The sequence below is a fragment of the Ceraceosorus guamensis genome, assembly GCF_003144195.1.
Source record: "Ceraceosorus guamensis strain MCA 4658 unplaced genomic scaffold IE81scaffold_103, whole genome shotgun sequence".
Classification (NCBI taxonomy): Eukaryota; Fungi; Basidiomycota; class Exobasidiomycetes; order Ceraceosorales; family Ceraceosoraceae; genus Ceraceosorus; species Ceraceosorus guamensis.
Window position 1 is genome coordinate 25,787 of NW_020290098.1, and position 25,261 is coordinate 51,047.

The following is a 25,261-nucleotide window of genomic DNA, read 5'->3' on the forward strand; positions in this document are numbered from 1 at the left end:
GACATCGACAACACTCATCTCGACGGCCGCAGCAAAGACGTTACACAAAAAGGGATCTCAATTTTCGTGTGCATGGGTTGGGAGCTCTCAAGCGCTGAGGGCAGCTGGGGGTCTCAGGGAGGTGAATGTTGTCTCCGGGACCATATTCAGTGCTGAAGCTCATGCAGGAAGCCGCTTGCTTGCGGCTCTGCAGCACTCTTCCTACGCTCAAAGAAGGTATTAGCCCAATAGCTTGTGATCCGTCATTGGCTGATGGATATGCATCCATCAGCGCTTAAACCCCTTGCTGCCGGGGAGGGGATCTTTGGTATCGAGCATTTGCACAAGCTCCTCAAAGTGCGAAGCAAGTGGGGGGAACTCCTTCTTGAGAGGAGGAGACCTCAGCTTTTGGGGTCCCCTGCTTTGGCACAAGGCACTTGAGGCATTTGTGCTCACATGAGCCTCCTTCCTCCGCTTTGGATTGGCCCCCTTTGCTGCCTGCCTGCGCTGTTCTCCGTACGCATGAAGACTAAATCCAGCCTTTTGCTGATTGACAGCACAAGGACTAGTGCCTCCAGCGCTCTGCGCAACCTTGGCACCTTGCTGCAAGTCCAGGAACCAGGCCTTTGCTTTCTCATTGTTGTATCCCTTGGGCCTAGGAAGACAATCATGATCATCTGCCCACTGCTTCTTGCGCTTCTTGCTCTGAGGCAACCCAATGACAGTGCAGAATGCACTTTAAAGGGCTGCTCTTGGCGTCTTTTGCCATAGCATGAAAGGCTTGCAGATGCCCCAGACTGTTGAATCAAGACCAGATTCCTTGGCCCACCTGAATGGTCCGACTTCTGAATCGTCTCAATTCTGTCGCTGAAGGCCGAGACTACAGTGCAAACCTCCGTAGCTTGAATGTGCAGTCCTTGGGAGCCGCACGGTAAAGACTGGGTGGATAGTGGTCTGGATGACAACCGCCTCTTTCCTTTGTACAAGCGCAGAGAGTTCAAGAAGCCAACACTGCCTGCGTCCACTCAACACCCAGTTGTTCGCCAGGCTTGTGCGAAGCTCAGAAAAAGAAAACAATCGGGACAGGTTGGAAATCTCGTCGAGCACCTTGCGGTCAATTACAGCCTCAAGCCCTGGCCGTTTGCTGTCCGGCAAGGGACCTTTTAACAGTGATGCCGATGCGGGAACGGGCCTTCGAGCCTGTCATCGAGACTCGCTCAGTTCCATCATGCGCAAAAGGCAAAGCATCGACACTCTGCTCAGCAAGGACATAAGCTTGGTTCATGGTCGGCGGCATCTTTGAGTGCCTTCATGCTCGTGCCCACCGCACCATGCTTAGCAAGCACCTCTTCAATAGGACATATGAAAAACCTGCGACCACGGCACGACTCTCTGCGCGAATGAAAGCTGGTTCGCTCCGCGAGGTGGCTGTGAAATCGAAGTAAGAGGCGCGGCAAGTGCTGCAGCGAACCCCCGCGTTGGGTCTGGGCAGCAGCTCGCGATCACAGACCCTTTTGCTTGTACATGCCGCCCCTACCCACAGATCGGAGCCTAATTTGGCTCACCAGCGCCGCGCCGCGCCTCGCCTCAAACAAGCTCGAGCATCCTCTTACTCTGCATCCAACATTCAACATTGCGCGCTTCCCGGGGACCAAGGTGGGCGCTAGAAATACAAGCTTCCAGCAAAGATGACGTCTCTGCGAATCAAGTTTTGCGCTTCCTCCATCTTTGCAAACAAGTCGAAATCTCCAATGACGCGCGCCGCGTCCCTGACCTCTCTGCACGTCTCGTCCAGTCGCGTGATGCAACGCACAATGGTGCCCTCTGCTACGTCTGTCAAGTCGGTGATTTGGGAAAAAGGCTGGCCAGGAAAAAGTCAAGCGTGGGGATTAGCGCGAGCGCTCGCGAGCGCGATGGGCTCAAGCGCTCCACTCACCATGCCCTTTGCCCACTCGTAGACGACCTCGACGAGCCCGAGCTTGAGATCAGTCTCGTAGTCGATGTTGTTCAGTTGATGCTGCGTCTGCACCGCGCTGACCCGTTCCGAGATGCGAAGAATGTTTGCAAAAGCCTGGATCAAGCCGAGGAGACGGAGAGGCTACCCGCTCAGCGAACGAAGTTCGGGTGCGATGCTGTAGCGTGACGCAGCAGTTTTTTTGCCCTTTCACTCCAACTCACCTCTGCAAGCGCCTCTGGCAGCTCGGTTGCCACGTCGGTCTTTTCTTGAAAGACGAAGACAGACAGTAGAGCTACGCATTCTTCGGGCTTGAGCAGGGTAAAGAAGCCATCGAGGATGAGTTCCGTGAGGAGCAGTTCGTCTGCACTGTTGATTTCGCACGCCACGCGACCTTTGAGCAGCACAGCTTCGCTGACGGGATCGACGAAGCGCAGAGCTTTGAGCACACCTATGCGAGCTTCGTAGTCAGGCAGCAGGTCGAGGTTCTGATCAGAGATGGAATGCTGAAGCTTGGCGATGCGCGCCATCAGCGTCTTGCGCGTGTGCATCGTGGCATACTGGGGGCAAAAGAGATCGTCAGTTTCTCCGCGTGAGCGCTGCGCGAGCGAATGATTCGTCGCCACGCACCTCGGATGCGAAGTGCTCCTCCTCCACCACAGCACGATGCTGAGACAGTCTCGCTGCATAGCCGTCGCGCGATCGAAGCGCTTCCTGGAATTCCAATCTGCGGATGCGAGACCAGTCCACTTCCGGCGCGCTTTCTTCCCTGCTCATTTCGGCAGCAAGCGGCGCGATCATGTCGACAGTGCGCTGCATGGCAGAGATCCTATGTGCGAGGATCATGCTTCCTTCGATCTGCAAAAGTGCGCCAATGTCAGCGAAAGCGAGGGCAGGAGGCGTCGCGAAAGCGATCGGGTTCGCTTGCGCTGGCGCACCTTGAGAGCATGCGGCGTGACCAGCGCAATGGAGCCCAGCGACACCTCGCGCAAATCGTAGACGACGTTTTCCGATGGGACTGCGCAGCGAGGGGGCCAGCGTGGTGGTGGTCCATGCTCGCCTGGCGCGTCTGCAGCGAGCAGAAGTGTTGGCAATGCATCAGCGTGCGCGCGCGCGCGCGCGTGCTTGCGTGCTTGCTTGCTTGCTTGCGGGCCCGCGTCGGCACTCACCAAAGTCGCCATTCTTGCGAGCCGGCGCGACTGCAGCGAGCACCAAGAATAATGCCGGACCGAGAGTCTTGACGAGGACAGCAGCGTCCCAGTCAAAATGCACGTCGCGGAGCAATATGACCCTACCAGGAGCCAGCATCTTGTTGCCCTGTTGGTGAGCCAGGGCAACCTCCAGCATGGCCTCGTTCGAAGACACGCTGTTCTGACAGAGGTCGTAAAATGTGCTCAGAACATCGTGCCTCTCGGGGGCGACGGACGGTATGCGCGCGAGTTGCCTCTCGACCTGCAAGTCGGTGCGTGCTGGGTCAGCAGCGTGACGCGTAGTTGCGCCCGCCATCTCTTTCCCTCTTCTCCAGGCGCCCACTCACCGCCTTGACTTTTTTCTGTTGATCCGGCAACAGTCGCTGGCTAGCGTTCTCGGAAAATGACCGCTTGATCATCTCTTCCACTTTGAGCGCCTCGACGCGCAAAAGATTCAAGATCATATTGTACGTCAGTCTGAATTGGCTTGTCAGTTTCGTCGGCTGACCCAGCAGCATCTTGTTGAGGATTCCAGTCTGTCGAGAAGGAGGAGAGCGTGGCAGCGTGAGGCGCTCTTTCCATGCATCTCGATCGTCGTGCCACGCGCAGCTCACCTCTGGGATATCGTCAGCGGCATTGATGATCACCACACCCGTAGCGTCTAGACCACGTCGACCAGCACGACCGGACATTTGCGTATACTCTCCCGCCAACAATTCTCGAAATTCGTGCCCATCGTGTTTGCGAATGCCGGAAAAGACGACGCATCGAGCGGGCATGTTGACGCCCTGGGCGTGGGCGTGGGCGTAGGTGAGCGAGCAAGCATCGAGAGGGTGCATCGCACGCGCGACCCACCATGGCAAAGGTTTCTGTAGCGAACAACACCTTGACCAGTCCGCGTTGAAATAGCAGCTCGACGACCTGCGAGAGTGGGAGAGAGCGGTACGATACGATGAGCGCACGTGATCGGCATGTTGCGCGCCGTCGCTGTGGCCGCCGCCGTCGCCGTCGCCGTCACCGTCACCATCGCCGTAGCCGCCGCCGCCGCCTCTGCAGCTGCTGCTCACCTCCTTGACGATGGGCAGCAGACCTCCGTGGTGCACACCGACACCTCTGCTCAGCAGGTCTCGCATGCGCGCAATCTGCGGTAGCTGCTTGTCCGTACCTGGCGCGCGGAGGGCGGAGGGCAGAGCGTGTGAGGGCGGAAGGGTCGCGCGCGCGATCGAGGCCCAATCCTTTGAGCACTTTTTCGCGCCGCTGGCAACTCGACTCACCCTTCAATCTGGTCAAGCTCTTCTCGATGAGCACATGCACTTCGCTCTTTTCCTTTGCATTGCACAGATCCGTATTCGGCAAGCTGCTAGCATACTCTTCGCAGCGCCGCTTCGAAAAGACGAAAGCGACGACGGGAAGCAGATCCTTCTTCTTGAGCATGCCGATGAGGTGCACCCACAAATTCTTGTCTCCTGCACCGTGAGACTTGTTGGAGCCCGCGCCTGCGCCCGCTCCACCTCGACCCCTCATGACTGGCGCTCCAGATGCGCGACCACGCTGCGGAGCTCCTCTGCCTCGCGTTGGCGCGCCACCACCACCACCACCGCCGCCGCCGCCACCGCCACGACCGCGCGACACGGGTGGCAGACCAGCAGCTTCCCTCTCCTTGTCTTGCCGCCTGCGTATCGCTTCCGACGCTTCCTTGATGCCGCTGCCCAAGAATTGTCCGCGCGCATCCACAATCTTGTGCAGCTCTCTGCCCGCGTACAAGAAGTGCTCCAACGGTACGGGCCTCTTTGGAGTGCTGATGACGTAAATGTCCTTCTTTTTCGTTCGACCTACCCAATCGGCGAATTCTGTTTTGAAGCGCGCGCGCGCGCAAACCCACGTTCAGCCTGACGCTCCCATCTCATCTCGCGCCGCCGCCGCACGCGTGTGCGCGCGCGCACGCAGACTCACCTTTGGTGTTGGGGACGGTGGCGGAGAGGAGGATGAGGTTGATGTGTTGAGGACAGAGAATGATGACCTCCTCCCACACCACGCCTCGCTCCTGATCATTGACGTAGTGCACCTCATCAAAGACGACGAACTCGACGTCTCGAATCAGATCAGCGCCCCTGTACAGCATGCTCCTGAGGATTTCCGTCGTCATGATGAGGCAAGGAGCTTCTGGATTGATCTGCACATCGCCAGTCAGGATGCCGACATTTTGAGATCCAAACGTCTGCTTGAAATCGCGATACTTTTGATTGGACAGGGCCTTGATGGGTGAAGTGTAGATGCAGCTGTGTGCGCGGGTGTGTGTGTAAGCGCGTGCGAGTAAAGAGTCTGCCGTCTGCGTCTGCAAAGATTGCACCATCACCACCACGAAAAGGCGCGCGCAACCTACCGGGTCATGTGCTTCATGGCCAGAGCCACGGCGTACTCTGCCACTACCGTCTTGCCTGCGCTTGTGTGAGCAGCGACAAAGACGCTATCGCGCTGCTCGAGGTGGTACACGGCTTCCTTTTGGAACGCGTCCAGCTCGAACGGATACTATCAGACACAGAGAGAGAGAGGAATGGTGAGGCACGTGATCAGCGTGTGTGCGCGCTGATTGTCAAGCAACCCTTGCCTCGCCTCGCCTCGCCTCGCCGTCCCTGGCTTCACCTTTTGAGCCATGTCTGGCACGAGCTTGTGAAAGTCTGGCATGCCCTTGGACGGATCCACGACGTGCGCCCAATCTCGTTTGATGTCCATGCCTGCTCGTCCATGGGCTCTGCTTGCGATGCCGATGCCGGTGGTGGGGGGTGCGGCAGGCAGCAAATCGTCGAGAATGAGTTGCTGTTCCGCATGCTTTGTTGTCTGCGAGGGCATAGAGTCGGATGGGATCGATGCTGCGGGTGCGGGTGCGGCGACTCGATAGTAGGGCGTGTAAGGCTGCACGTTGCTGGTAAGGATTTGCAGGTGCTGCTGCTGTTGCTGCTGCTGTAGAGGCACATCGATGCGGGAAGCGTGCACAGACTGCTGCGCTGCTGCTAAAAGCTCTGCTCTCTCTTGGGCTGCTTCCTGGGAGAAGCGAGCGCGCTGATCTGCTGTCATGAAGCCCCTCTGAAAGCCTGGTGGGATGGTGCGAAGCGCTGGCGAGGGTGAGGCGAGGTAAGGCGACGCAGAAGAGTGAATGTGAATGTTACGAACGCTGTGCGAGGCCTTGCACTCCATCCGAGCGCGACTTCGATTGCGACTCACCATTGCCCGTCTCAGCCTCCGTATCCGCACCCGCACCCGCACCCGCACCCGCACCCGCACCCGCACCCGCACCCGCACCGCCGCGCCCACCTGCCTGCTCATCATCGATGACCTCATCCAATCCTCCCGGTCTGAACATCGAGCTGCCCACCTTGCCCCTCACAAACGCGTTCTGACTTTGACGCTCCTTTGCATCTCTTGCCATCAGCGCTACCTTGACCTCTTGCGTGCCCACGATCCGTCCATCCAATCCGGCTCGCACGAACCTCAAGGTGGTGCGCGATGAGGATGAGGAGGATGGTTGGTGTTGCAACAGACTGACGAGATTGGGTGGGCGATCCCAATGAAGTGAAGCAGGGGAGGATGATGGTGAAGATGATGATGAAGAAGAGGAAGCGAGGGAAGATCGGATGCTCAATTGAGGATCCAAGAAGCGTTGGTGAAGGATGTGGCGGATGTGTTGGGCGGTGTAGATGGGATCACCAGGCAGCGGAAGGTCCAAAGAAGGATATGCAGCCTCCTTGCACGTTCCACCATGACTGGCTCGACGAAGCAGCGCTGGAGAAGCGTCGCTGAGGAGCGCATCGCTGCTGCTGCTTGTGAAGGTGTGCGAGGATGCCATCTTGATTGGCTCGTGATTGATTGGTGGCACCTTTCACCTTCACGTTCGAGCTTGCGTTGGCGTGCGTGCGTGCGTGCGTGCGTGCGTGCGTGCGTGCGTGCGTGCGTCTATACGTCTGCGCCGTCAGCAAGCGGTGATGTGCCTCGGGATGCGTTTGACGTGACGAGGGCACCTTCGACGCCGAATCGTGAGCCGTGGTGTGAGGATCATGATGGCCATCGCGAGTCGCGAGTGGAGAGGTAAAGCTTTCTGTTCGCATTCGCAGCGGTGCGGTGCGTGCGTCGATGGATGGATGGATGGCCTTGCACATGCGTAAAGAAGATGCATGTGCAGATGCCCGCGTGACTCGTGATCATCCACCATCCACCATTCACATTCACGATTTGGCTTGCCTTGCTTGCATGCATGCGCTCATCACGCGTGCAGGCGCGCAGGCATGCGTTACCGGTACACACAGCAGCAGCAGCTATGCAGGCCGGGGTCCTGATCTGATGCGCCCGAGTCGTCCCAACACGTGATGTCATTCATGATACCGGCGCGGAGGTGCATGAATTTGATGTTTGGATCCCGCGCACGGTGCGGTGCGGTGCGGTGCGGTGCGGTGCGGTGCGGTGCGAAAGTCATTCATTCCCTCTCCTCACGCGCTCATCCATACTCGCGCTCACCATCGCAAGCGCACGTTATCGAAATCTATCCGCTCATACACAAGCTCCAAAGGCAAGAAGGGGAGGGGGAAAAGAGATGAACAAGCTTCGCGCACCCTCGCACTCGCACTGCTCAAGACACGCGATAACAGCATCCTTTGGCCAGCAGCAGCAGCACACGAATCGTCAGAGCACCATGACTTCTCGCGCGAGCGGCAGCACGCTCGGCACTAGCCAAGCAGGCGATCCTACACGCTCAGCATCTCCAGCCAGCATGAGCATCAGCAACGGCAACAGCACTCGCGCCAGCAACAGCAACAGCACTCGCGCCTCCGAAGCGGCACACGTAGGCACCGATCAAGCAGCAGGTATGCGCCCCAGCCTCAGCCCCAGCACTTCTCGAACAGGTCTGCACATTCGAGCCAAAACTTCCGAAGCTCTCGCTCTGGGTCGTCATCGCGATTGGGCGGAGCTGAAGCAGGGCGCCAAGAGCAAAGCCAGATCGGCTGCTCAGGGAATCGCTAGCAGAACCGCTCCCCTTCGATCCTCTAGCGCTCTCCTCTCCCCCGCGCTCGCGCCCGCGCCCGCGCCCGCTCCCGCTCCTCACGCGTCCGCCGCCCTCGCCGCCTCATCCCGATCCTACTCTTCGCTCTCCAGCAGCAGCACCGCCACCACCACCGCCACCGCCAATCGCCCTGCACTACCTCGAGCAGGTCACGTCGAGCCCGTACTGCTACCTACCTACGCTCAACTTTTGCCTGCTCGAGATCGCGAACCTCAGACTTGGTCATCCAGGGATGATGCCCCCACCGAAGATCTGGACGATGGAGAAGTGGAGATTTTTCTGCGCATCAAGGGTTTCGTGGAGAGGTGGCCTGAGAGCAGGGGTACGGCGCAGCGAGTGTGGGAAAGGGCGGGCAGGCAGGTCAGTCAGTAGTGTATCGCGCGCGTCCGCAGCGGGAGGCTTGCAACCCAATCGCGCATCGCTGACTGTGACTGCTGTCCCCACTCATGGCGCGCTGGCTGTGACTGCTGTCCCCACTCGCGGCGCGCTCACGCAGCTGGCAGGACTGCCTCGTCTGCCTCCTCGCGCATCCGCCTCCAGCCATGCCGACTCGTCAGCCTCGCTCTTATCGCTCAACTCCACCGATGTGGATGATGCGGCATTTTGGCCCGAAGTTCCAGATGGCATCTCTTCCGATACTTCAGGCCAGAGGATCGGCAGCACATCGGAAGATCGGCTTCCTGAAAAGTTGGCAGATACGGTGCTAGAAGGTGCGGGCGATGCGGCGTTGGAACGCATCTTGGGCAGCGCGGGCGTCTTGCCCGTAGAGAGCGCACCTCATCAGCGCGATGTGCGAAATGCGCGGCGCTCGGAAATGGATGCGCCCGCGCAGGAGCGACCAGTGATTGCCAGATCCGCGTCTGGATCGGCCGTTCCGCTCGTAGGCGGCTCGAGCACGTGGTGGGGTCGCTCACTGCACGAGCTGCACGATCTGGCAGAGAATCTGGAATGGAGGCTGAGGGCCTTTTGGACGTACAAGGCGGCGGGCAGAGAGGTGCGCATCGAGGTGTTGCCTTGCTTTGCGGGAGATCGAGATGAAGCGACCATAGGAGCAGCAGCTGGTTGGCGCACGCACGAGAGGGATGCGCAGCACGAGGAGGGCAAATCGAGAGTGATCGCTGCTACGACGCTGGTGTCGGATGCGGCAGGCATGATCGACGATTCGCTCATCATTCCAAAGCACATGATTCAAGCCTACCTCCGCTCCGACTCGCGATCCAGCATCCAGCACAACGCTACTCCGGACGACATTTGCGCGCTCAAAGTGCGAGCGATACTCATGCCCCAGAAATCGCTCGCTCAAACGGTCTTGCCATCGTCGGAGCAGGGGCAGGGCGAGCCTGTCAAGGGATCTTGGCACACGCTGACTGTTCAGCCGATGAGAAGAGGTGTCAGAAGAGTTCGGCTGATCAGCGATGTGGACGATACCGTGAGTGTCTCGCGCGCGCGCGGCTATAAATCCGCAGACCCGCGACCCGCGCACACCCTGACGGTCTTGCACCACTTTACACGCGCGCGCGCGTCCGTGCAGGTGAGGCACACGCACGTTCTGGGAGGCACGCGGGCAGTGTTCAGAAACGTCTTTGTTAGGAATCATCAAGAGGTGCAGGTCGAGGGAGTGTCGCAGTGGTACGACGCCATGGTGCGCTTAGGCGTAGGCATCCATTACGTCTCCAACGCTCCCTGCGAGCTGCATGCCGTCGTTCGAGGTGAGCAGCGTCCGCATTGCTGACGTGCGCGCGCCTGGTCGCTCATCCGCATTCACATTGCTGACGTGCACGCGCTACCTCGTCGCTCTACGCTCGCCAGACTTTCTGGCCAACGCGGGACTGCCCAGCGGACAGTTGGCTCTGAAACACTATCCGGCCGTCACTACCAGCTCGCTCATCGCTTCGTGGCTGCAACCAGCAGCTGCGCGCAAGCGTGGCGCTCTGACCGGCATCATGACCGACTTTCCAGACGACGCCTTTATCCTCGTGTGAGTCGAGTGCATGTCCCGTCTTTTTGCGCTCATGAGAAGATCCTCGATTGACAAGACGCGAGCGCTGGGCCGGCCCCCCACTCTCAAGTGGCGATTCGGGCGAGATGGATCTGGACGTGTACACTGAGCTGGCCATTGCTCGTCCCAATCAAGTGGCGGCCATTCTCATTCGGGACGTATCGACTCCGACCTCTTCCAGTGTGCCGTCCAGCAAGTCCAACTCCAGTTTGGCCGAGGGCCGAGCACCCAAACGGAGCAACACGACACTAAGCACTGCCTCCGCCTCCACCTCTACCGCGTCGTCATCGTCGTCCGTATCAGCAGCAGCAGCAGCCTCCAGTTCGACCGAGCCGGACCCATCCACGCTTGCGTGGCACGCCAGACTTGTTCGAGCTAGTCAGGCCCTTCCGCCGAGCGTCGTGCTGCAGACTTGGAGGGAGGGCAGGGATGTGCAAAGTTTGTGCGAGTACCTCGTGCAGAGCCTGCAATCGAGCGACGGCCAGCGTGGCAGCTAGAGGAGAGGTACGCGCGCCGTTAAAGCCAGTAGCCACCTTCTCCTCCTTCCCTCTTGACTCGGGTGGCGAGGACGACAAATGCGATGCGCTGGAGGTCCAGATTTGTTGGCTGCTACAGCGCCAGAGCGCCACAGCGTTGCAAGCGCTTCCGGGTCTGCCCGGTTTTCATTCGCGCTGGCGATCGCCACCGTGAAAGCGCAATGCGCGAGGGAATGGCGTGCGTACTCGCGGGCCATCGTGAATGACAATCACACGAATGGCGATTGCGTGCTCGTGCGCGCCCGCGCCATCTCCACGCCAGCCGTCGCGCGTTGTCTGCGCAGGCGGCAGATGAAAGACCACATCCAGCTCGACTTCGTGGCGAGAGCAATACATTTATCCTTCCCTTGCGTTCGATATCTGGCCCTCTTGTACTCGCGTCCATCACCTTCTGCACATCACAACTCGCTCCTACAACCGGAGCAGGTCTTTGGCTTTCTGAGCAGCGCCCTCCTTTTGGGTTGTCTTTCACTTCTCTTTCTCGTTTTTTTTTTTTTTTCCAGGCCATTCTAAACGTTCCCTGCTGGTCAGGAATCGACTCGCGCTCGGACACGCCCCCTGCTGTTGCAAAAGAGATGAAGCAGAGGCCAATCCTGACCTGCTGGGCAGCAACGATCACGCTGAGCGCTTGCGCTTGCGCTTCAATTTTTGCAGCAGCAGCAGCAGCAGCAGCAGCAGCAGCGGCACAAACGCACCACCGTACTGCTCGGGATGTGCAGCATGCGTCGAGCGACGACGCTCTGTTTAGGCGCGCCCCGCTGAAGCCGCTCGGCCCGGCTGAGAAGGCTCTTGAGCTGGATGTTGCCCCGAGCGTGGTCGATCGGGTCGATGGCGGCGGTGCAGTTTCTGCTGCTGGCTCGAGCGTGGCCCACCGGGTCGATGGCGGCGGTGCAGTCCCTCCTACTGGATCGTCGAGCGGGCCCCTCGAGCTGCCTGACAGCTCGCATCGAAAAGCGAGACCACCCGTGAGTCGAAGCGCGCGAATGACGTGCCCGCCCATCGCAGACCCGCATGCCAACCGAGTTCGTCATCTCGCAGCCCGATCTCAACAAGAAATTGGGAAGAGCACAAAATTACAAGGGAACCTTTCCCGGCAAGTCCAAAGGTGCCGAATGGAGGCGCGAAAATACTGAACGCTACGAGCACTCCAAGCATCGACGTATCATCAAGCACGAAATGGGCCTGACGTCGTCTGGAAAGAGCAAACAGGATTGGCCACCTTGGGACGGCAGGAGCGCGCACCATCGCGCCTGGCTCGAGTCGCCTCAGGGCAAAGAGTATATACGCAGGGTCAATGAACGCATCGCAGCGGATCCAGCGACGCTCACGGATGTCGGCGGAGCCTCTCGCGGTCTTTCCTGGGGCACTTCGGCATCCGCAGTGCGGCGCAGGGAGAATCCCGAGCTGCACGCTGCTGCTCGAAGGAGACGCTTAGTTCGCATGTCCTTGGGTCTGCCCTCGCATACGAGCAGACAGCTGCCACTTCCAGACTGGGACGCTCGCAGCAGTGGGCACAAAGCGTGGCTCGAAAGCACGGTGGGACAATTGTATACGGAGCGCTTGCGGAACGAAGAGCGCATTGCAGCCGAGCATCCTCGACCAAAACGCGTGAGTAGGCGTGTCGGCGTCTTGTGCGATTGCGACCATTGCATTGACCTGGTCGTCTCGATGCAGCCTCCGGGCACTCCAGCGCCAAAGCGTCGACCAAAGCAGCTTGACGGTCAGGCAGCGCTACCTCAGCAGGCGCCCGGTGCGCAATCGTCGTCTGCGGCCGGTGGCGGTAGTGCAGCAGAGCCAGAAAGGCCACCCTCTGATCACGCAGACGAGACATCGCTATTGGTCGCTCGCACAAGGGTACCGGATGGCTCCATTTTCGGAGCGATAGAACAGGCCCCTCCCAGCGCATCCTCCGCTGCAGACGCGGATAAATTGCCTGCCACTGTCAAATTCTTGAGGATCCGTCCGCACGCCATGCACAGGCTCCTTGCCGCCGACACGCCAGGAGTTCGTCAAGGGTATGCCAATCAGGCTGGCGTTTCCAAGGAGACGCTTGGCAAAGCTCTCTCGCAGGCGTGGGACGAACACTCTGCTGCTCGCGCAAGCCGTGCTATCGACGTAGGCGAGGGCGACTCAAAGGCAGTCGCTTTCACACAGGCTCATGCCGAACGCTTGAAGAGTCTCTCGCCCGGCCAGAGGCGCAAGGTCGCAGCGCTTCAGTCGTACTTTGACTCGAATCAACGAGATATGCATCTGGCCATGTCGCATACGGACCATCGCGCAACGAAAAAGACGGCTAGGAAGCTCAAGGTGGACCCTGCTACTCTTGCTGATGCTCTCAATTTGCGACGTCCTCTTGTGCCAGTGGCCAAAACCAAAGGGCGGCCAAACTTGCCCGAGATGCGACACGTTGGCGAAGAAGAGGTTCGAACGAATCGCGAAGCCATCTTGCGGGCACTCCAGGATGGCGAACGTCTTGGCATGATGCCTCCCCCCAATCACAGTGGCCCGCAACGAGTAAGGAATAGCCGGACGTCGATTCACGATGATCGTATGCGGCTCTACCGAGCCTTGGGCGTCAAACCACCCCAAAAATTCGGGCCGACAAACACCAGACTCACTCCTGATGGCTGCAGAAGTACGCAGCTGCGTGATCTCAAGCGTGCCGCACGAGCCGATAACGGCAGCACAGAGTGCGCATCGATGATGAAGAAGCAGGCAGGCCAAGCTGCAACGAGCACCCGCACGACTGACCACACCAATCCCCTTTTGCCCCACTCTGAGAATTCCGAACATGTGAGCAGTTCTGCCAAGGGACTGAAACAGGATTTGAACCTCTTACCTGGTCAGGCGCTCGATGATCTTGAACGCCAAAGGTTGGCACCGCGTGGACTCGGCACCGCAGAGGAAGCGGCTGCATCTGCGTCGGCCAAGCATCTCGAAACCGCGCCGATCGAAGCTGTCGAGTCGAGCCCTGCCGCATCAGCAAGCGAAGTGGCATCCGGCACGAACAGCCGTGCCAAGAGACGACCAGTGAACATGGAGCCCCTGCCCGTCTTTAAAGGCGCGACCGGCTATGCCGAGCTGCTGCGTTGGAATAAGAGCTACACCAAGCAAGGCCTAGAAGTGCCGGCGCGCATAAGGCTGCCCAAGAACGCTCTGAGCAAGGGGCAGTACTACAGGTTGAGAATGAAAGGACTCAGCGACGAAGCCTTCATGGCCAAGTTGGAGGATCCGAAGCGCGCTGACATGGTAAAAACGGGAAGGTCCTACCGCAAAACGCCAATGGGCGTTCAGAGCACGCAGTGGCGGGACAAGAGGAGGGTCTTGGCCGTCAGCGGAGCGTCTCAGAATGTCAACAAACGCTTGCAGCCCGGTGAAGGCAGCATCGTGACGCAGAGGTTGGACAAGGAGTTGACGAATTTGTCTCGCAAGGGCCAAATTGCGCGCCTATTTGGAGAAGACCCTGCGGCCGCTTTGCCATCGTGGGTACCACGCTCTCATCTGAAGCGAGCGGGTCTGCTTCGTGGAGATCCTTCGCCGGGCGAATACTCGCGAGCCCCGGCTCGCGCTTTGACCAATCCTGCGGAGTCGGATCATTCGCACACCCTGGCCTCTTCGAGGGAGTCGTCACCAGCGACGCATGCAGCGCCCCAACGTCGCGCCGTAGCGTCTCGCCAGGACGATCAAGAAGTTGGACGCGCGATGCTCTATACTCGGGGCCTGTCCGAGCCTGGCTCTGCTGCCTGGAAAGAGACGGAGGACTCGCTGCGCAAGGCATCTTTCCCGTCGGCCAGCGACGCAAACCCATCGTTTGGCAAGTGGAACAAAAGCTATTCGCATGCAGCAGCTGTCAAAACTGAGCTGACGCTGGGCTTTCCGGAGCAAGGGTCTGTCTCGCCGCCGCGCGCTGCTGTGTCACCGCAGAACGTTAGCAAGCGCACTCGCGTGGATACCGATCTGAGTCTAGGCGGGTCTAGGGCTAAACGTCCAGCAGTCGACATAAACGAGCTTGTGACGCCACGCACGGCCCATCTCGATGCGTGGAGGCAGCGACGTGGGACGCACAAGTATGAGCGCTCAGGCCATGTGGATGGCGCACCGCTGTACACCTCGCTCCCGCCAAAAGCCGCGTATCGAGGTGCCGGATCGTATTCGGAGCTGCTCGATTGGAACAGGGCGTATGGGGAGCGGCGCCACGTCCCAGCAGAGATCAGGATTCATGACCGTGCTCCTGCCAAATCGACAGTCTGGCATTACCAGCAGCGAGGCTACACCGACGAACAGATCATGGGCTTGGTGGACAAGGGATTTTTCAACGGATCGCGGGGTGATGCGGTCCCGGCTCTGACCCACTCGGGCCGATACGACAATTACGCACGATACGCCGAAGCCACTCGACGCAAGCAGCAGAGAGAGAGGGGGCAGTCTGCTCAGGACAGCCAAAGACTTCGCCGCCTCGAGCGCCGTCACGCCACGCCCGCAGTCGAGCAAGCCGGAGATGATCCTGCTCACGGCCGCATCGCGCCAAATCAGCTTGTGCGCAGAGTCGCACACGGCGATGGAAATCGATTGATTGAAGACTTTTTGGCCGCTGCGATGGAGGGGCACGACGTCCGACTGCCACACGAGCTCGAAGATTTGCACGATAGTCCAGTCCGAGCAGCGAGCCCACGCGCCTGGAGCGCAACGCCTTCCAGTCAGACGCCCCGCAGTGGTGTTTCAGGCGGGCAAGCGCCGCACATGTCCGCTCCACATCCGCTGCATTCGGGTTCTGCTTCTCCTCAGAGTGCGGTCAGCAGCATACCTGCAAGCAGCAAAGCTACGTCTGCTTCCTCTCACATGCAGAACGACTCGATCTCACCTGCCCAGCAAACGACGTCCAGCGAGCCTCGAAAGCAGCGCAGGACGCGCAAAGGAGGCATTCGACCTCCTCTTGCCCTGTTCAAAGGCGCGAGGAGCTACGACGAGCTGTACCATTGGAACAAGGAGCATTGGATGCATGGCGACGAAGCGCCGGTGCATATTCGTTTGCCTCGGACAGCACCGACACCGTCTGCAGTATATTACCGAGCAGAGAAAAAGGGAATCCCGCACGAGACGCTTATGAAGGACATTGAGAGTGGCGAGTTGCGGGCCGGATCTTCGGGACGTCAACGCAAGACGCCCGAGGGGAACAAGAGCACGCGGTGGAAGGATCGTCAGGTTGCGAAGGCGAAGCTGGGACTCGTGCCTCGGCGAAGCACGTTTGCGCCCGGGCCGGAACGAAAGACGCCGAAAGGCTCGGGCAACACGGCAAGATTGGATAGGCAGGTGACGGAAGCGCTACAGCAAGCAGCACAAGGAACGGCCAAGCTGACGGACGTAGAGTGGGCCGCTATTACCCACGTCAATAGTGTGGGGAGGCCCAAGGTGGCAGGACAATCGCTGCCAGCGCATCCAACGGCCCATTCGCCTACCTCGACGCCGACGGAACATTGATCTCATAGCAGGGAGTTGTGTGCGCATCTCAACCGTCAGCACTTGTCTCAAAGCATGCATTGGGCCGCTGCTTGTCTTGTAGTCATGATGTAGCGTGCGATCTGGTTCACAAATAGATGCTGACCGAATGCAATCGAATCACGAGTGCTCAGTGCTCCTCTTGGAGTTGACGTTGCCGTTGCGAGTTTGAGACGATGCAGCCGAGGCTGATTTTGGCCGTTGGAGAGGTCAGCGTCGTGATGCGCAACAACGCTGGAGGCATCACTGCTCTCACTCTGGACTCACGTTGCTGTGCGGATGCATTGACCATCTCGAACGCGGTATCATGCAAGATTCGAACCTCTCGCACAGGAGTAGTCACCGTCTGCGTCTTGAGCCAGTCCCGATTCACGTGCGCACTTGCAGGATGTCCCGAAACGTCTTTTCCTGCCTTGACCGCTTTGACGAGGTCCAGCAGCTCATCATCCGTGCAGATGCTGGTCGCGAGCGCAGGATTCTGAATAAAGTTGCTGCGGTGAAGCTGATCCAGAGGATCGATGCTCGAAGAGGTGGAACTCTGGCTCGAGTGGGTGCTGGTAGAAGCAGCATCGCTGCGACTGTACAGAGTGGTGCTGACGGGCATTTTGAGTGTATGCTTGATAAGGAGTGAATCGTAGACGAGAGATGGGCCTTGAGAATGGTAGATGGATGGATGCACCGCAAAGCGAGCGAGCAGCTCTACTTATAGCTTTCGTCATGTTAGAGAGCGAGCGCCCCTCTATACAAGACCTCGTCGACCACTTGCGGTCATGTTTGCATCAGACGGAACGAAAAGTGTTGCATCGCATCAGAGACCGACATGCATGCGTGCCGCGCCGCACATTACCATTCGCGGCGCGACGAGTCGCCCGGCTGTAGGCGCCTTCGCTGGATTGTGCACTTTTTCCGCCGAACGAGCGCCCACGACCGTGAGGGTGGCGAGAAGCTTGGCAGATTGACGATAGAGCATCAATTGCGTGATGTTGGTGAGCCTGTCAGTCGTGAGTGGTGGCGCTGCGATGATGTCGGATTACCCTCGCCGCAGCATCTCCGCGATGAGACCCAGGAATTGCATGCGCGCGTACAGCTCATGACGCTGCCATCTTAAAGAGCGAGTCTTGATCCATCACATGCCCTTGATGTGCAGCCAAACTCGTGACTGCGATGTCGCATCCACATGCACACACACTACACACACGCGCATGCATCCGCACTGGATGGATCACTGCACGCCAGCAGGTCGTGACTCTGGCGCGGCATCGAGATACGGGACCCGTGGATGCGCACTCAAAGGGGTGCGGACATCCGCAAGCTTCGCCGGGCAGCGGCAACTCGACAACGCCGGCGGATGGGCGCGCGTGTTCATCATACAGAGCGACACATGCCAGGCTCAGACTGCATCGGAATATTATCTCGAATGTCTTGTTTCTCGGATTCAGTACCCGAGCCCATTGCGATACTCTACAAATGCTCTGAGGTTCGTAGTGCTCTCATCCGCCAACGCTCTCAGCGCGCCATCGGTTCGCTTGTCGATGGTCTTGGCCTGTGAGTTAGGCACGGGATTCCATGTCAGCAGAGTTGCGGCATTGCCCGGGACGCCTGCAGACCGCGCCACCCACTCACAAGACTCTTGACGGGTCCCACCACCTTTCTCAAGCGCGGCAAGGATGCCTGCTGGCGAAAGACGGGCTCGTCGTAAGGGCTAGTCTCGTCTGCAAAAGTGTCGATGATGGCGTTGGTCGCAGCGACGAGCGTGTTGGGACCGATGGGCCTGTCGGGGCTGAGGACCGACTCGAGAATCTGAAGTGCTCCTTGCGCAATTTCGCCCCGGAGCGACATTTCCAAGGATGGACTGCGCGCAATGATGCTCAGGATGCCAAGGGATTTCGCGCGGGAAGCGTCGTTGTCGGCTACCGACTGCGACGTGGGACTGGAAGCGATGCTGGAGAGGCATACAAGGACAGCGTTTGGCTGATGATCTTGCCATGCGAGCGGCAAGTCTGCTCCTTCGTGCAGTTTAGCAAGCGTGTAGAGGACCAGCAAACATGCGCTCGTAATGTCGAGCTGGTCCTTGGCAGAGCCGCTCAAGACTGCTTGCAAGAGGTCAAAGGAGTCGCACCACGTCTGCAAAAGAGGTTTGCTTGTGGTTCGCCATTGCGCAAATACCTGCCTCCATCTAGACATGTGCTCAGGCGCCTCTGGACTGGATGGTGGCAGAGGAGCAAACGGCGCGACTCCGTCGAACAGGTTCGACACGACGGACAAGGCGCGACTAGAGAGACCCAGCAGGCCTTCCATCCTGGCGCTCGCTTCTGGCAGGCACTGCGAGGCGGCAAAGTAGCATTGCGTTGCCATTCCGACCAGATTGACGGACAGGGAAGAGTCGATGATCCTAGCGGCTGGATGGCTTGAGAATGACTTGCCATCCCATGAAGAAGTGATTCTTGCCTCTGCAGCCACCTCCTCTTCGTCCTCATCGAGGGCATCGAAAATTTCCAACTCGTCCGATTGCGCATCCTCATCGTCTACCATCGCTGCGTCTGCATCAGCGTCTGCGGCGCGATCCTGCACGGCGTCGCTCAAGCCCGAACTAGACACGCTGCCCAAAAGTTCAGCGATGATCTCGAGCGAGAGCTGCAGGATGCCAAGCCTGTCCTCCGCCGCTTGTCCAGCTTTGGTCGTCGTCTGGCCCTCTTCGTCTGCAAGCAGCTCGCTTCCGTTAGCTGTGGCTGCGTCGGCAATGTGTCCTGCATCTGCGCTCTCGCTTCCCTCCATTTCGACATCTGCAGGCTTTTGAGTAGCGCCCGAGGATGTATTGCTCTCCTCGCGCTGCACAGCTCCAAGATGCTCGGTCCACTGCCATTCGGCCCCGTACAAGGACAAGACGTCCGTCAAGCAAGGCAATGCGTGTTGGAGCTCGTAGGCTTGCAAGTGGGTTGATGAGATGCGCACATGATTTGCTAGCTCTGCTGGAAGCGCTGCATTGATGTTCCTGAGGACGCCGACGCTCAACAAGCCCAAGTGCACCATGTTGGTGGTCTGCTCGTCCTTGCCGCCGCTCGCTTCAGTTCTCGCACGATCCAAAGCACTTCGCAACAGGCGTACCGCACAGTCGAGAGCGTCCACGTTGCTCTGTGCATCTTGAGCAGATGGATCAGGCCCCACGCTGGCCGGGTCTAGCCTCGACTTGGTCTTCTTGCTTGCCCTTTTGCCCACGCCGCCGGCCTTGCCTGCGCGGAGTGCCCGCTCCAACTCCAACCTGGCTACACCCGTCAGCGCGGCTGCCGCTGGAGGATGAGCTTCGGTGAGACCGATGAGGGCATTCGCTGCTGCATTGCCCGCTTCCACCTCTAGCGCGCTCTTTTGAGCAGCGATTCGTGCGAGAGCGCTCAGAGGCTCCGAAGAGGCATGCTGATCGATTTGACGCATGCCAGCCAGCGATGCTCGCTCGACGATGGAGCAGAGCACGCAGGTGAGTGCTGTGAGGTGAGGAGCGAGAGGCGCGAGATGCTCGGAACCGGCTTCCAAGATGCACCACAGCGACACGCAAAGGTTGATTTGTCTCGTCAATGCCAACGCCGTCTTTTCATCGTCTTCGTTGGCAGGCGCGGCGGCGGTGGCGGCGGCGGCGGTGACGTGGTTGTCAGCGTCAGCATCCATGGGCACATCGCCAGTCTGAGCCTTGGCAGCGGCGGCAGCAGCAGCAGCAGCAGCAGCAACACCAGCACTAGCAGCAGCAGCATCTTGAGCTGCCGCTGCCTTTGCGGCTTTCGCTGCGTGCCTCTTTTCCTTTTTGTTCATCTGATCCATCGGCTTGTCCACCACTTTGATGTGGCTGGGTGCCATCGCAACGCCATCTCGCCGCTCCTCCGTGTACCTGTGCGCGCTGGCATGATCCAGCCTCATGCTCAGCATGGCAGCGCTGCTTTGCAACTGCTCGACGATGACGATCAGGGCGCCCTGCTCTGCCAAGCTCCTCCTGGCTTCGAAGCCGGCCTGAACGCAGAGGTTGCGCATGGTACCGCTAGCCTCTGTCCTCACATCCGCATCGTCGTGTTGCAGAGCGCTGATCAATCGCTGCACGAGCTTGTGCTTGGCCGACAGCAGCACTTTGCGCTCCGATTTGTTGGACAGCAGAGCGGAGAGGGAGGATAGCGCCCACAGCGTATCGCCCGAAGATGGTGTTGATGGTGGTGCGGCTGTGCTGGATGTGGTTGTGGAAGGAGCGCCGTGGGCGTGGGCGTGGGCGTGGGCGTGGGCGTAGGAGAGGGGCAGCTTGGATAGCAGCGGGATCACAATCTCCTTTGCCGTCGTCGTCGTCGTGGCAGCCCCTGTGCGGCTACCGTTGCTCTTGCTATTGCCATTGCCGAGCGTTGCGTGTTGTGCGCCATTGCTAACCCTAGCCCTTGCGATGGGATCGTGCCGATTGGCTCTGGCTCGCAGCCTGGCCGGATTGCTGCGAGCTTTGGGCATCCTCGTCCGTCGTTTCGCGAGATGGAGCGAGCACTTGTGCGTGTAGGTGTGTGTGTGTGTGTGTGTGTGTTTTGGCTGCTCCCGTGCGTATTGCAACGCTCCTCACTTGCAGTGCGTGGTGGAGCAGAGGGCAAAGAGAGAAGCGTGCAGAAGAAGCTAGCTCCTCGCGCGTTCTGCCTTGCCTGCCTGCCTCGCCCCATCTTCTCAAAATTTCCAGGTCACCAGTCACGTGAGTCAGAAATGCGAGCGAGAGCCTTGGACAAGACCACTTTCTATCGGCCGAGAAATGCTGGGCGGGGGCAAATCAAGCCAACCTCCACCGCCGCCGCCGCCGCCGCGTCGAAGCAGCAGCAAGGAAGGCCGCGCGCTCAATTCATGATGCTCCTGCCTGCCTGCCTGCCTGCCTGCCTGCCTGCCTGCCTGCCTGCCTGCACGTATGCTGTGCCATCACCGCACGCGGCTACAGACATACACTGCACTACAGTCAGTCAGCCAGCCAGCCATGCAGGGTCGCGGCCGGGGCGTTCGTGACTGCAGCACTCACGACTCACCACTCCGCAACCCGCACTCGCACTCGCACTCGCACTCGCACTCGCATTCGCAACGACCACGATGTATGGATGACCAACATGTAGGCTCATCCATCACCCGCTTCACCCACCTCTCTACCATCGCTCGCCCCCTCGTTCGCGCACTGCTCACCATTCCATCCGCGCTGAGATGGTCAAGGTGCCTTTCGTCTCGCCCACCACGGGCAATGCAGGTGAGTATGGGCACAAGAGGTCCAGCATACAAGCACAAGCCATGCTGATCCGCTCTGCTCTGCTCTGCTCTCCCCTTCGCCACACCACCCCTCCTTCCCTTCTCCCCCCCCTCCCGCCCCACAAGTCCCGCCATACTACCTGCACGCCTCCTCTGCTCACTTTCGCGACACCAAGGGCCGAGCAGTGCTGCTGCGCGGAGTCAATCTCTCTGGCTCCTCCAAAGCGCCATTGGGTCAGCCCAGTCAGAAGCTGCAAGGCTTTTGGGAGAGCGCAGAAAGCGGCCAGGAGAGCTTTGTGGGGCAACCGTTGGATCTGGATGATGGGGGCAGCGCCGATGTGCACCTCGCCAGGCTTCGATTGTGGGGCTTTAATTGTCTGCGATGGGTCTTTACCTGGGAAGCGTTGGAGCACGAGGGTCCGTGAGTCGTTGGCGGTGGTGCGGTGCGCGGGTACGGCGATGCGGGGACGGCGATGCGGGGACGGCGATGCGGGGAAGGCGATGCGGTATCAATTCGTGGTGATGTGCTGATCATGGACGTGCCCCTCGCCCCTGCGCTAACCTCGAGACAGCGGCAGATACGACGAAGAGTACATGGACTACACTGTGCGCGTACTGAGAAAGGTCAAGGAGTACGGCTTCAAGGTGTTTATGGATCCGCACCAGGATCTGGTGAGTGCGACACGTGCGCGTCTCAATACACGCGCTCACTCGCACGCGCTCACTCGCTCCACTCCCCACCGCGCCCCCAGTTCTCACGCTTTACGGGAGGGTCTGGCGCGCCGTACTGGGTGCTAACCGCCTGCGGTCTCAATCCTCGGAACTTTACAGCCACGCAAGCCGCCTTTCTGCACTGCGAATGGCCCAGCGCTTCCCATCCCAGTCCCATCGACTTTCCAGACATGATTTGGGCGACCAATTACACTCGCCTAGCAGCTGCAACGCTCTCTGTGCTCTTCTTTGCTGGCAGCGAGTACGCTCCAAAGTGCATCATCGACGGCGTCAACATCCAACACTGGCTGCAGAGGCACTACTTTGATGCCGTCGCTCGGCTGGCCTCCAAGATCAGAGATGCAGGAAACCTCTTGGACGAGTGCGTCATTGGCTGGGACTCCATCAACGAGCCCAATCCCACCTACGTTGGCCTGCAGGACCTGGCTGTGCTGCCGAAAAAGTGGCAACTGAGGAAGGGTCCCATGCCTACACCCCTGCAAAGCATGCGTCTGGGCGTCGGCCAAGCGCAAACGGTGGAGAATTATGTGTTTGGAAGCTTGGGACCCAAGAGGCAGAGTAGCGTCACCGTCGATCCCAACGGCAAGAGCATCTGGCTCTCTGCGGAAGAGGATGCCATCAAGGGCGGACCGCGGTGGGGCTGGAAGAGGGACTCGCAGTGGCCCTTGGGCCAGTGTTTGTGGGCAGCACACGGCGTGTGGGATCAGGCGACCGGCCAGCTGCTCAAGCCAAACTACTTTTTCGAGACCTTGGCACCGCCGGAGGAGAGAGAGAGGTTGGCTAACAAGGATATACGTTTGTACAGGCCCGTCGATTTTGTGGCCGACTTTTGGCTGCCTCACTGGAGGAGTTACGCAGCCACTCTGCGAGCCATCCATCCGGAAGCCATCATGTTCCTGCAACCTCCAGTCTTCGAACCACCGCCCAAGGAGCTCACGTACGACGATCTTCGTGGTCGAGCGGCCGTGTCTGCTCATTTTTACGACGGCCTGACTCTCATCACCAAGCACTGGAATTGGTTCAATGCGGATGCCGTGGGCTTGCTGAGAGGCAAGTACTCCAGCGTATTGAGCGCAGTGCGAGTCGGCTCGAAAGCCATCCGAAATTGCATACGAGATCAGATTGGATATCTGCGACAAGATACATTGGACGTGCTCGGGGCGTACCCTACGCTTATCGGCGAGCTGGGCATCCCCTACGACATGGACGATAAGCGAGCTTATTTCGGAGACGGTAAAGGCAGAGGCATTGGCGACTATTCTAGCCAGACCTTGGCGCTGGATGCTAGTCTGAACGGCTGCGATGGCGCCAACGTCCTCAACTTTGCGCTGTGGACGTATTGCGCAGACAATACGCACTTGTGGGGAGATGGCTGGAACGGGGAAGACTTGAGCATTTGGAGCATCGACGACGTCAAGAGGGATCGTGCAGCTGCATGGCCTTACTCGCAATTATCTGGCATCGTGCGTGCTTGTGACGCCGATCCTAATCTCGTGCCGGGTCCTGGCGCAGGCACCCCACCTCAGTACAGCACCGCCAGTCTCGCTACACTCGTCGCGCAGAGCTCTCGAAGCAGCAGCGACGCTGCTGCGTCACAGACGGCTTCATCGAGCGAAGCGGCACAGCACGTACTTCACGACGCATCGCCGGATGCGCAAGAAGCACCGCTGCTCCTAGCCAAGGACGTGGCTTTGCTGTGCAACGGCAGTCGATCGGCCGCTGCTTTCAGTCGACCGTATCCGATCGCTACGGTAGGCGAGCCGGTGAGCATCGACTTTGACATCAAGACTTCGGAGTTCAAGCTCGACGTCAACGTCACGCAAGAAGACTTGCAAGATGCCCACGAGAGCGGTGTGGGTGGAGAACCCATCGCTACCGATATCTACCTACCCTTTGTACACTACGCAGCGGATGCGCTGGCGGGTGCCGCGAGCGGGAATCTCTTTGACAGTGGCAAAGCGGTGCATTCGGAGCTGAAAAGAGAGCGCGCTCGAGATCTCAAGCGCGCCAACGAGCTCAGTAGAAGCAGTACGCAAAGCGACCTTGCGGCACGCCCACACATGGGCGACGACTCGTCCAGCGTGCTCTCCGACGCGAATACGCTGCGGCCCGCGCCTTCCATGCAAGCATCGAGCGTTTATTCGGAGACTGGCTCGTCGAAGATGAGCCAATTGACCGGCAGCAAAAAGTCGCGGAACAAGTTGCTGGCTGTACCGGCTGGTCGAAGCTCGCCCTCTCTAGTCTCTCGCGACGTCTCTCGTTCAGCGTCCTCCTCGTCCTTGTCGCCCGCGCAGAGCGCTCGTATCCCAGAAGGGGTAGCTCTGTCCATCGATGTGCAAGTATCGGCGGGCACGTGGTCGGTGCAAGGTCAGCACCTCAAGTGGTACATGAGACCAGGCGATGCACTCGTAGGAGTCGATGGGGTGGGATCTCAGACGGGAGCACCCTTCACCAGACATACGATCAAGGTCAAGCGAGCAGGCGGACCTCTTGACTTTAGTCGGAGTGCTTCTGTGAGTGTCCCGGCGCGCCCTCGCACTGCTCCTCAAACATGCGCGCGCTCAACGCCTTCTCGCCCCTTGCTCGCCCAGGCTTGGGATCTCATCACTACGGGCTGCGGCTTTTTTTACTGATGGGCCAAGACGTCTCTGTCCGAAGCAGCAGCAGCAGCGTGCATATCAATGGATAATGTTAGCGTTCGCCTTGGGAGAGATTTTCGATTGCTAGACGAGCGCGCAAAGATGCTCCGATGCGAAGCGTCTGCGCGGGGAGATTGCGTGTCTGGAAAATCGGTGCAAGTTGATCAGAAGTCAGACAATGAACGAGAAGCAAGGCAGTGTTTCCACGGTAAGCCTATACATATGGGCCGGGACTTTTACGGCGCAAACGCGATGCCGCCCCGCCAAAATAACGTGCCGATTGTCCGCAGAGTGTCTGCCATGACTTGACTTTGATTTGCTCCGTGGCCGGTTAGGGTTAGGGTTAGATAGGTGTTAGGGTTAGGGTTAGGGTTAGGGTTAGGGTTAGGGTTAGGGTTAGGGTTAGGGTTAGGGTTAGGGTTAGGGTTAGGGTTAGGGTTAGGGTTAG

General features: G+C 59.3%; 5 protein-coding genes across 5 annotated transcripts; 3 read left to right on the forward strand and 2 right to left on the reverse strand.

The window, feature by feature from the left end:
* Nucleotides 1-1,582: 1,582 nt before the first annotated feature.
* IE81DRAFT_326329 (antiviral helicase) lies at nt 1,583-6,420 on the reverse strand. Its single transcript, XM_025514791.1, has 15 exons — nt 6,346-6,420; nt 5,767-6,236; nt 5,507-5,652; nt 5,077-5,402; nt 4,398-4,973; nt 4,191-4,288; nt 3,979-4,044; nt 3,738-3,911; nt 3,471-3,659; nt 3,103-3,385; nt 2,872-3,002; nt 2,564-2,791; nt 2,158-2,493; nt 1,916-2,050; nt 1,583-1,840 (listed from the first exon to the last, which is right to left on the reverse strand). The coding sequence occupies exons 2-15, from the start codon at nt 6,196-6,198 to the stop codon at nt 1,643-1,645; spliced, it is 3,318 nt and encodes a 1,105-aa protein (XP_025366807.1). The 5' UTR covers nt 6,199-6,236; nt 6,346-6,420; the 3' UTR covers nt 1,583-1,642.
* Nucleotides 6,421-7,614: 1,194 nt separating this feature from the next.
* IE81DRAFT_14927 (hypothetical protein) lies at nt 7,615-10,755 on the forward strand. Its single transcript, XM_025510421.1, has 4 exons — nt 7,615-8,536; nt 8,673-9,885; nt 9,986-10,154; nt 10,246-10,755. The coding sequence occupies exons 1-4, from the start codon at nt 7,709-7,711 to the stop codon at nt 10,670-10,672; spliced, it is 2,637 nt and encodes an 878-aa protein (XP_025366808.1). The 5' UTR covers nt 7,615-7,708; the 3' UTR covers nt 10,673-10,755.
* Nucleotides 10,756-11,219: 464 nt separating this feature from the next.
* IE81DRAFT_343220 (hypothetical protein) lies at nt 11,220-16,337 on the forward strand. Its single transcript, XM_025515731.1, has 3 exons — nt 11,220-11,676; nt 11,750-12,319; nt 12,386-16,337. Exons 1-3 carry the CDS (start codon nt 11,287-11,289, stop codon nt 16,187-16,189), a joined length of 4,764 nt encoding a protein of 1,587 aa, XP_025366809.1. The 5' UTR covers nt 11,220-11,286; the 3' UTR covers nt 16,190-16,337.
* A 1,282-nt stretch (nt 16,338-17,619) lies between these two features.
* IE81DRAFT_326334 (hypothetical protein) lies at nt 17,620-20,805 on the reverse strand. Its single transcript, XM_025514792.1, has 2 exons — nt 17,831-20,805; nt 17,620-17,750 (listed from the first exon to the last, which is right to left on the reverse strand). Exons 1-2 carry the CDS (start codon nt 20,678-20,680, stop codon nt 17,643-17,645), a joined length of 2,958 nt encoding a protein of 985 aa, XP_025366810.1. The 5' UTR covers nt 20,681-20,805; the 3' UTR covers nt 17,620-17,642.
* A 379-nt stretch (nt 20,806-21,184) lies between these two features.
* On the forward strand, nt 21,185-24,864 carry IE81DRAFT_326335 (glycoside hydrolase). Its single transcript, XM_025514793.1, has 5 exons — nt 21,185-21,443; nt 21,569-21,863; nt 22,015-22,114; nt 22,195-24,687; nt 24,766-24,864. Exons 1-5 carry the CDS (start codon nt 21,401-21,403, stop codon nt 24,805-24,807), a joined length of 2,973 nt encoding a protein of 990 aa, XP_025366811.1. The 5' UTR covers nt 21,185-21,400; the 3' UTR covers nt 24,808-24,864.
* The last annotated feature ends 397 nt before the right edge of the window (nt 24,865-25,261 follow it).

Coding starts and splice junctions, on each gene's coding strand:
- IE81DRAFT_326329 (XM_025514791.1), bottom strand. CDS start 6,198: ATGACAGCAGATCAGCGCGCTCGCTTCTCCCAGGAAGCAGCCCAAGAG. Junction 3,660..3,737: donor CCGCTGACGATATCCCAGAG/GTGAGCTGCGCG, acceptor CCTTCTCGACAG/ACTGGAATCCTCAACAAGAT. Junction 1,841..1,915: donor ACGAGTGGGCAAAGGGCATG/GTGAGTGGAGCG, acceptor TTTCCTGGCCAG/CCTTTTTCCCAAATCACCGA.
- IE81DRAFT_14927 (XM_025510421.1), top strand. CDS start 7,709: ATGAACAAGCTTCGCGCACCCTCGCACTCGCACTGCTCAAGACACGCG. Junction 8,537..8,672: donor GGGAAAGGGCGGGCAGGCAG/GTCAGTCAGTAG, acceptor GCGCTCACGCAG/CTGGCAGGACTGCCTCGTCT. Junction 10,155..10,245: donor GACGACGCCTTTATCCTCGT/GTGAGTCGAGTG, acceptor CCCACTCTCAAG/TGGCGATTCGGGCGAGATGG.
- IE81DRAFT_343220 (XM_025515731.1), top strand. CDS start 11,287: ATGAAGCAGAGGCCAATCCTGACCTGCTGGGCAGCAACGATCACGCTG. Junction 11,677..11,749: donor ATCGAAAAGCGAGACCACCC/GTGAGTCGAAGC, acceptor GTCATCTCGCAG/CCCGATCTCAACAAGAAATT. Junction 12,320..12,385: donor AGCATCCTCGACCAAAACGC/GTGAGTAGGCGT, acceptor GTCTCGATGCAG/CCTCCGGGCACTCCAGCGCC.
- IE81DRAFT_326334 (XM_025514792.1), bottom strand. CDS start 20,680: ATGCCCAAAGCTCGCAGCAATCCGGCCAGGCTGCGAGCCAGAGCCAAT. Junction 17,751..17,830: donor TGGGACCCGTCAAGAGTCTT/GTGAGTGGGTGG, acceptor CCTAACTCACAG/GCCAAGACCATCGACAAGCG.
- IE81DRAFT_326335 (XM_025514793.1), top strand. CDS start 21,401: ATGGTCAAGGTGCCTTTCGTCTCGCCCACCACGGGCAATGCAG. Junction 22,115..22,194: donor TGGATCCGCACCAGGATCTG/GTGAGTGCGACA, acceptor CCGCGCCCCCAG/TTCTCACGCTTTACGGGAGG. Junction 24,688..24,765: donor ACTTTAGTCGGAGTGCTTCT/GTGAGTGTCCCG, acceptor TTGCTCGCCCAG/GCTTGGGATCTCATCACTAC.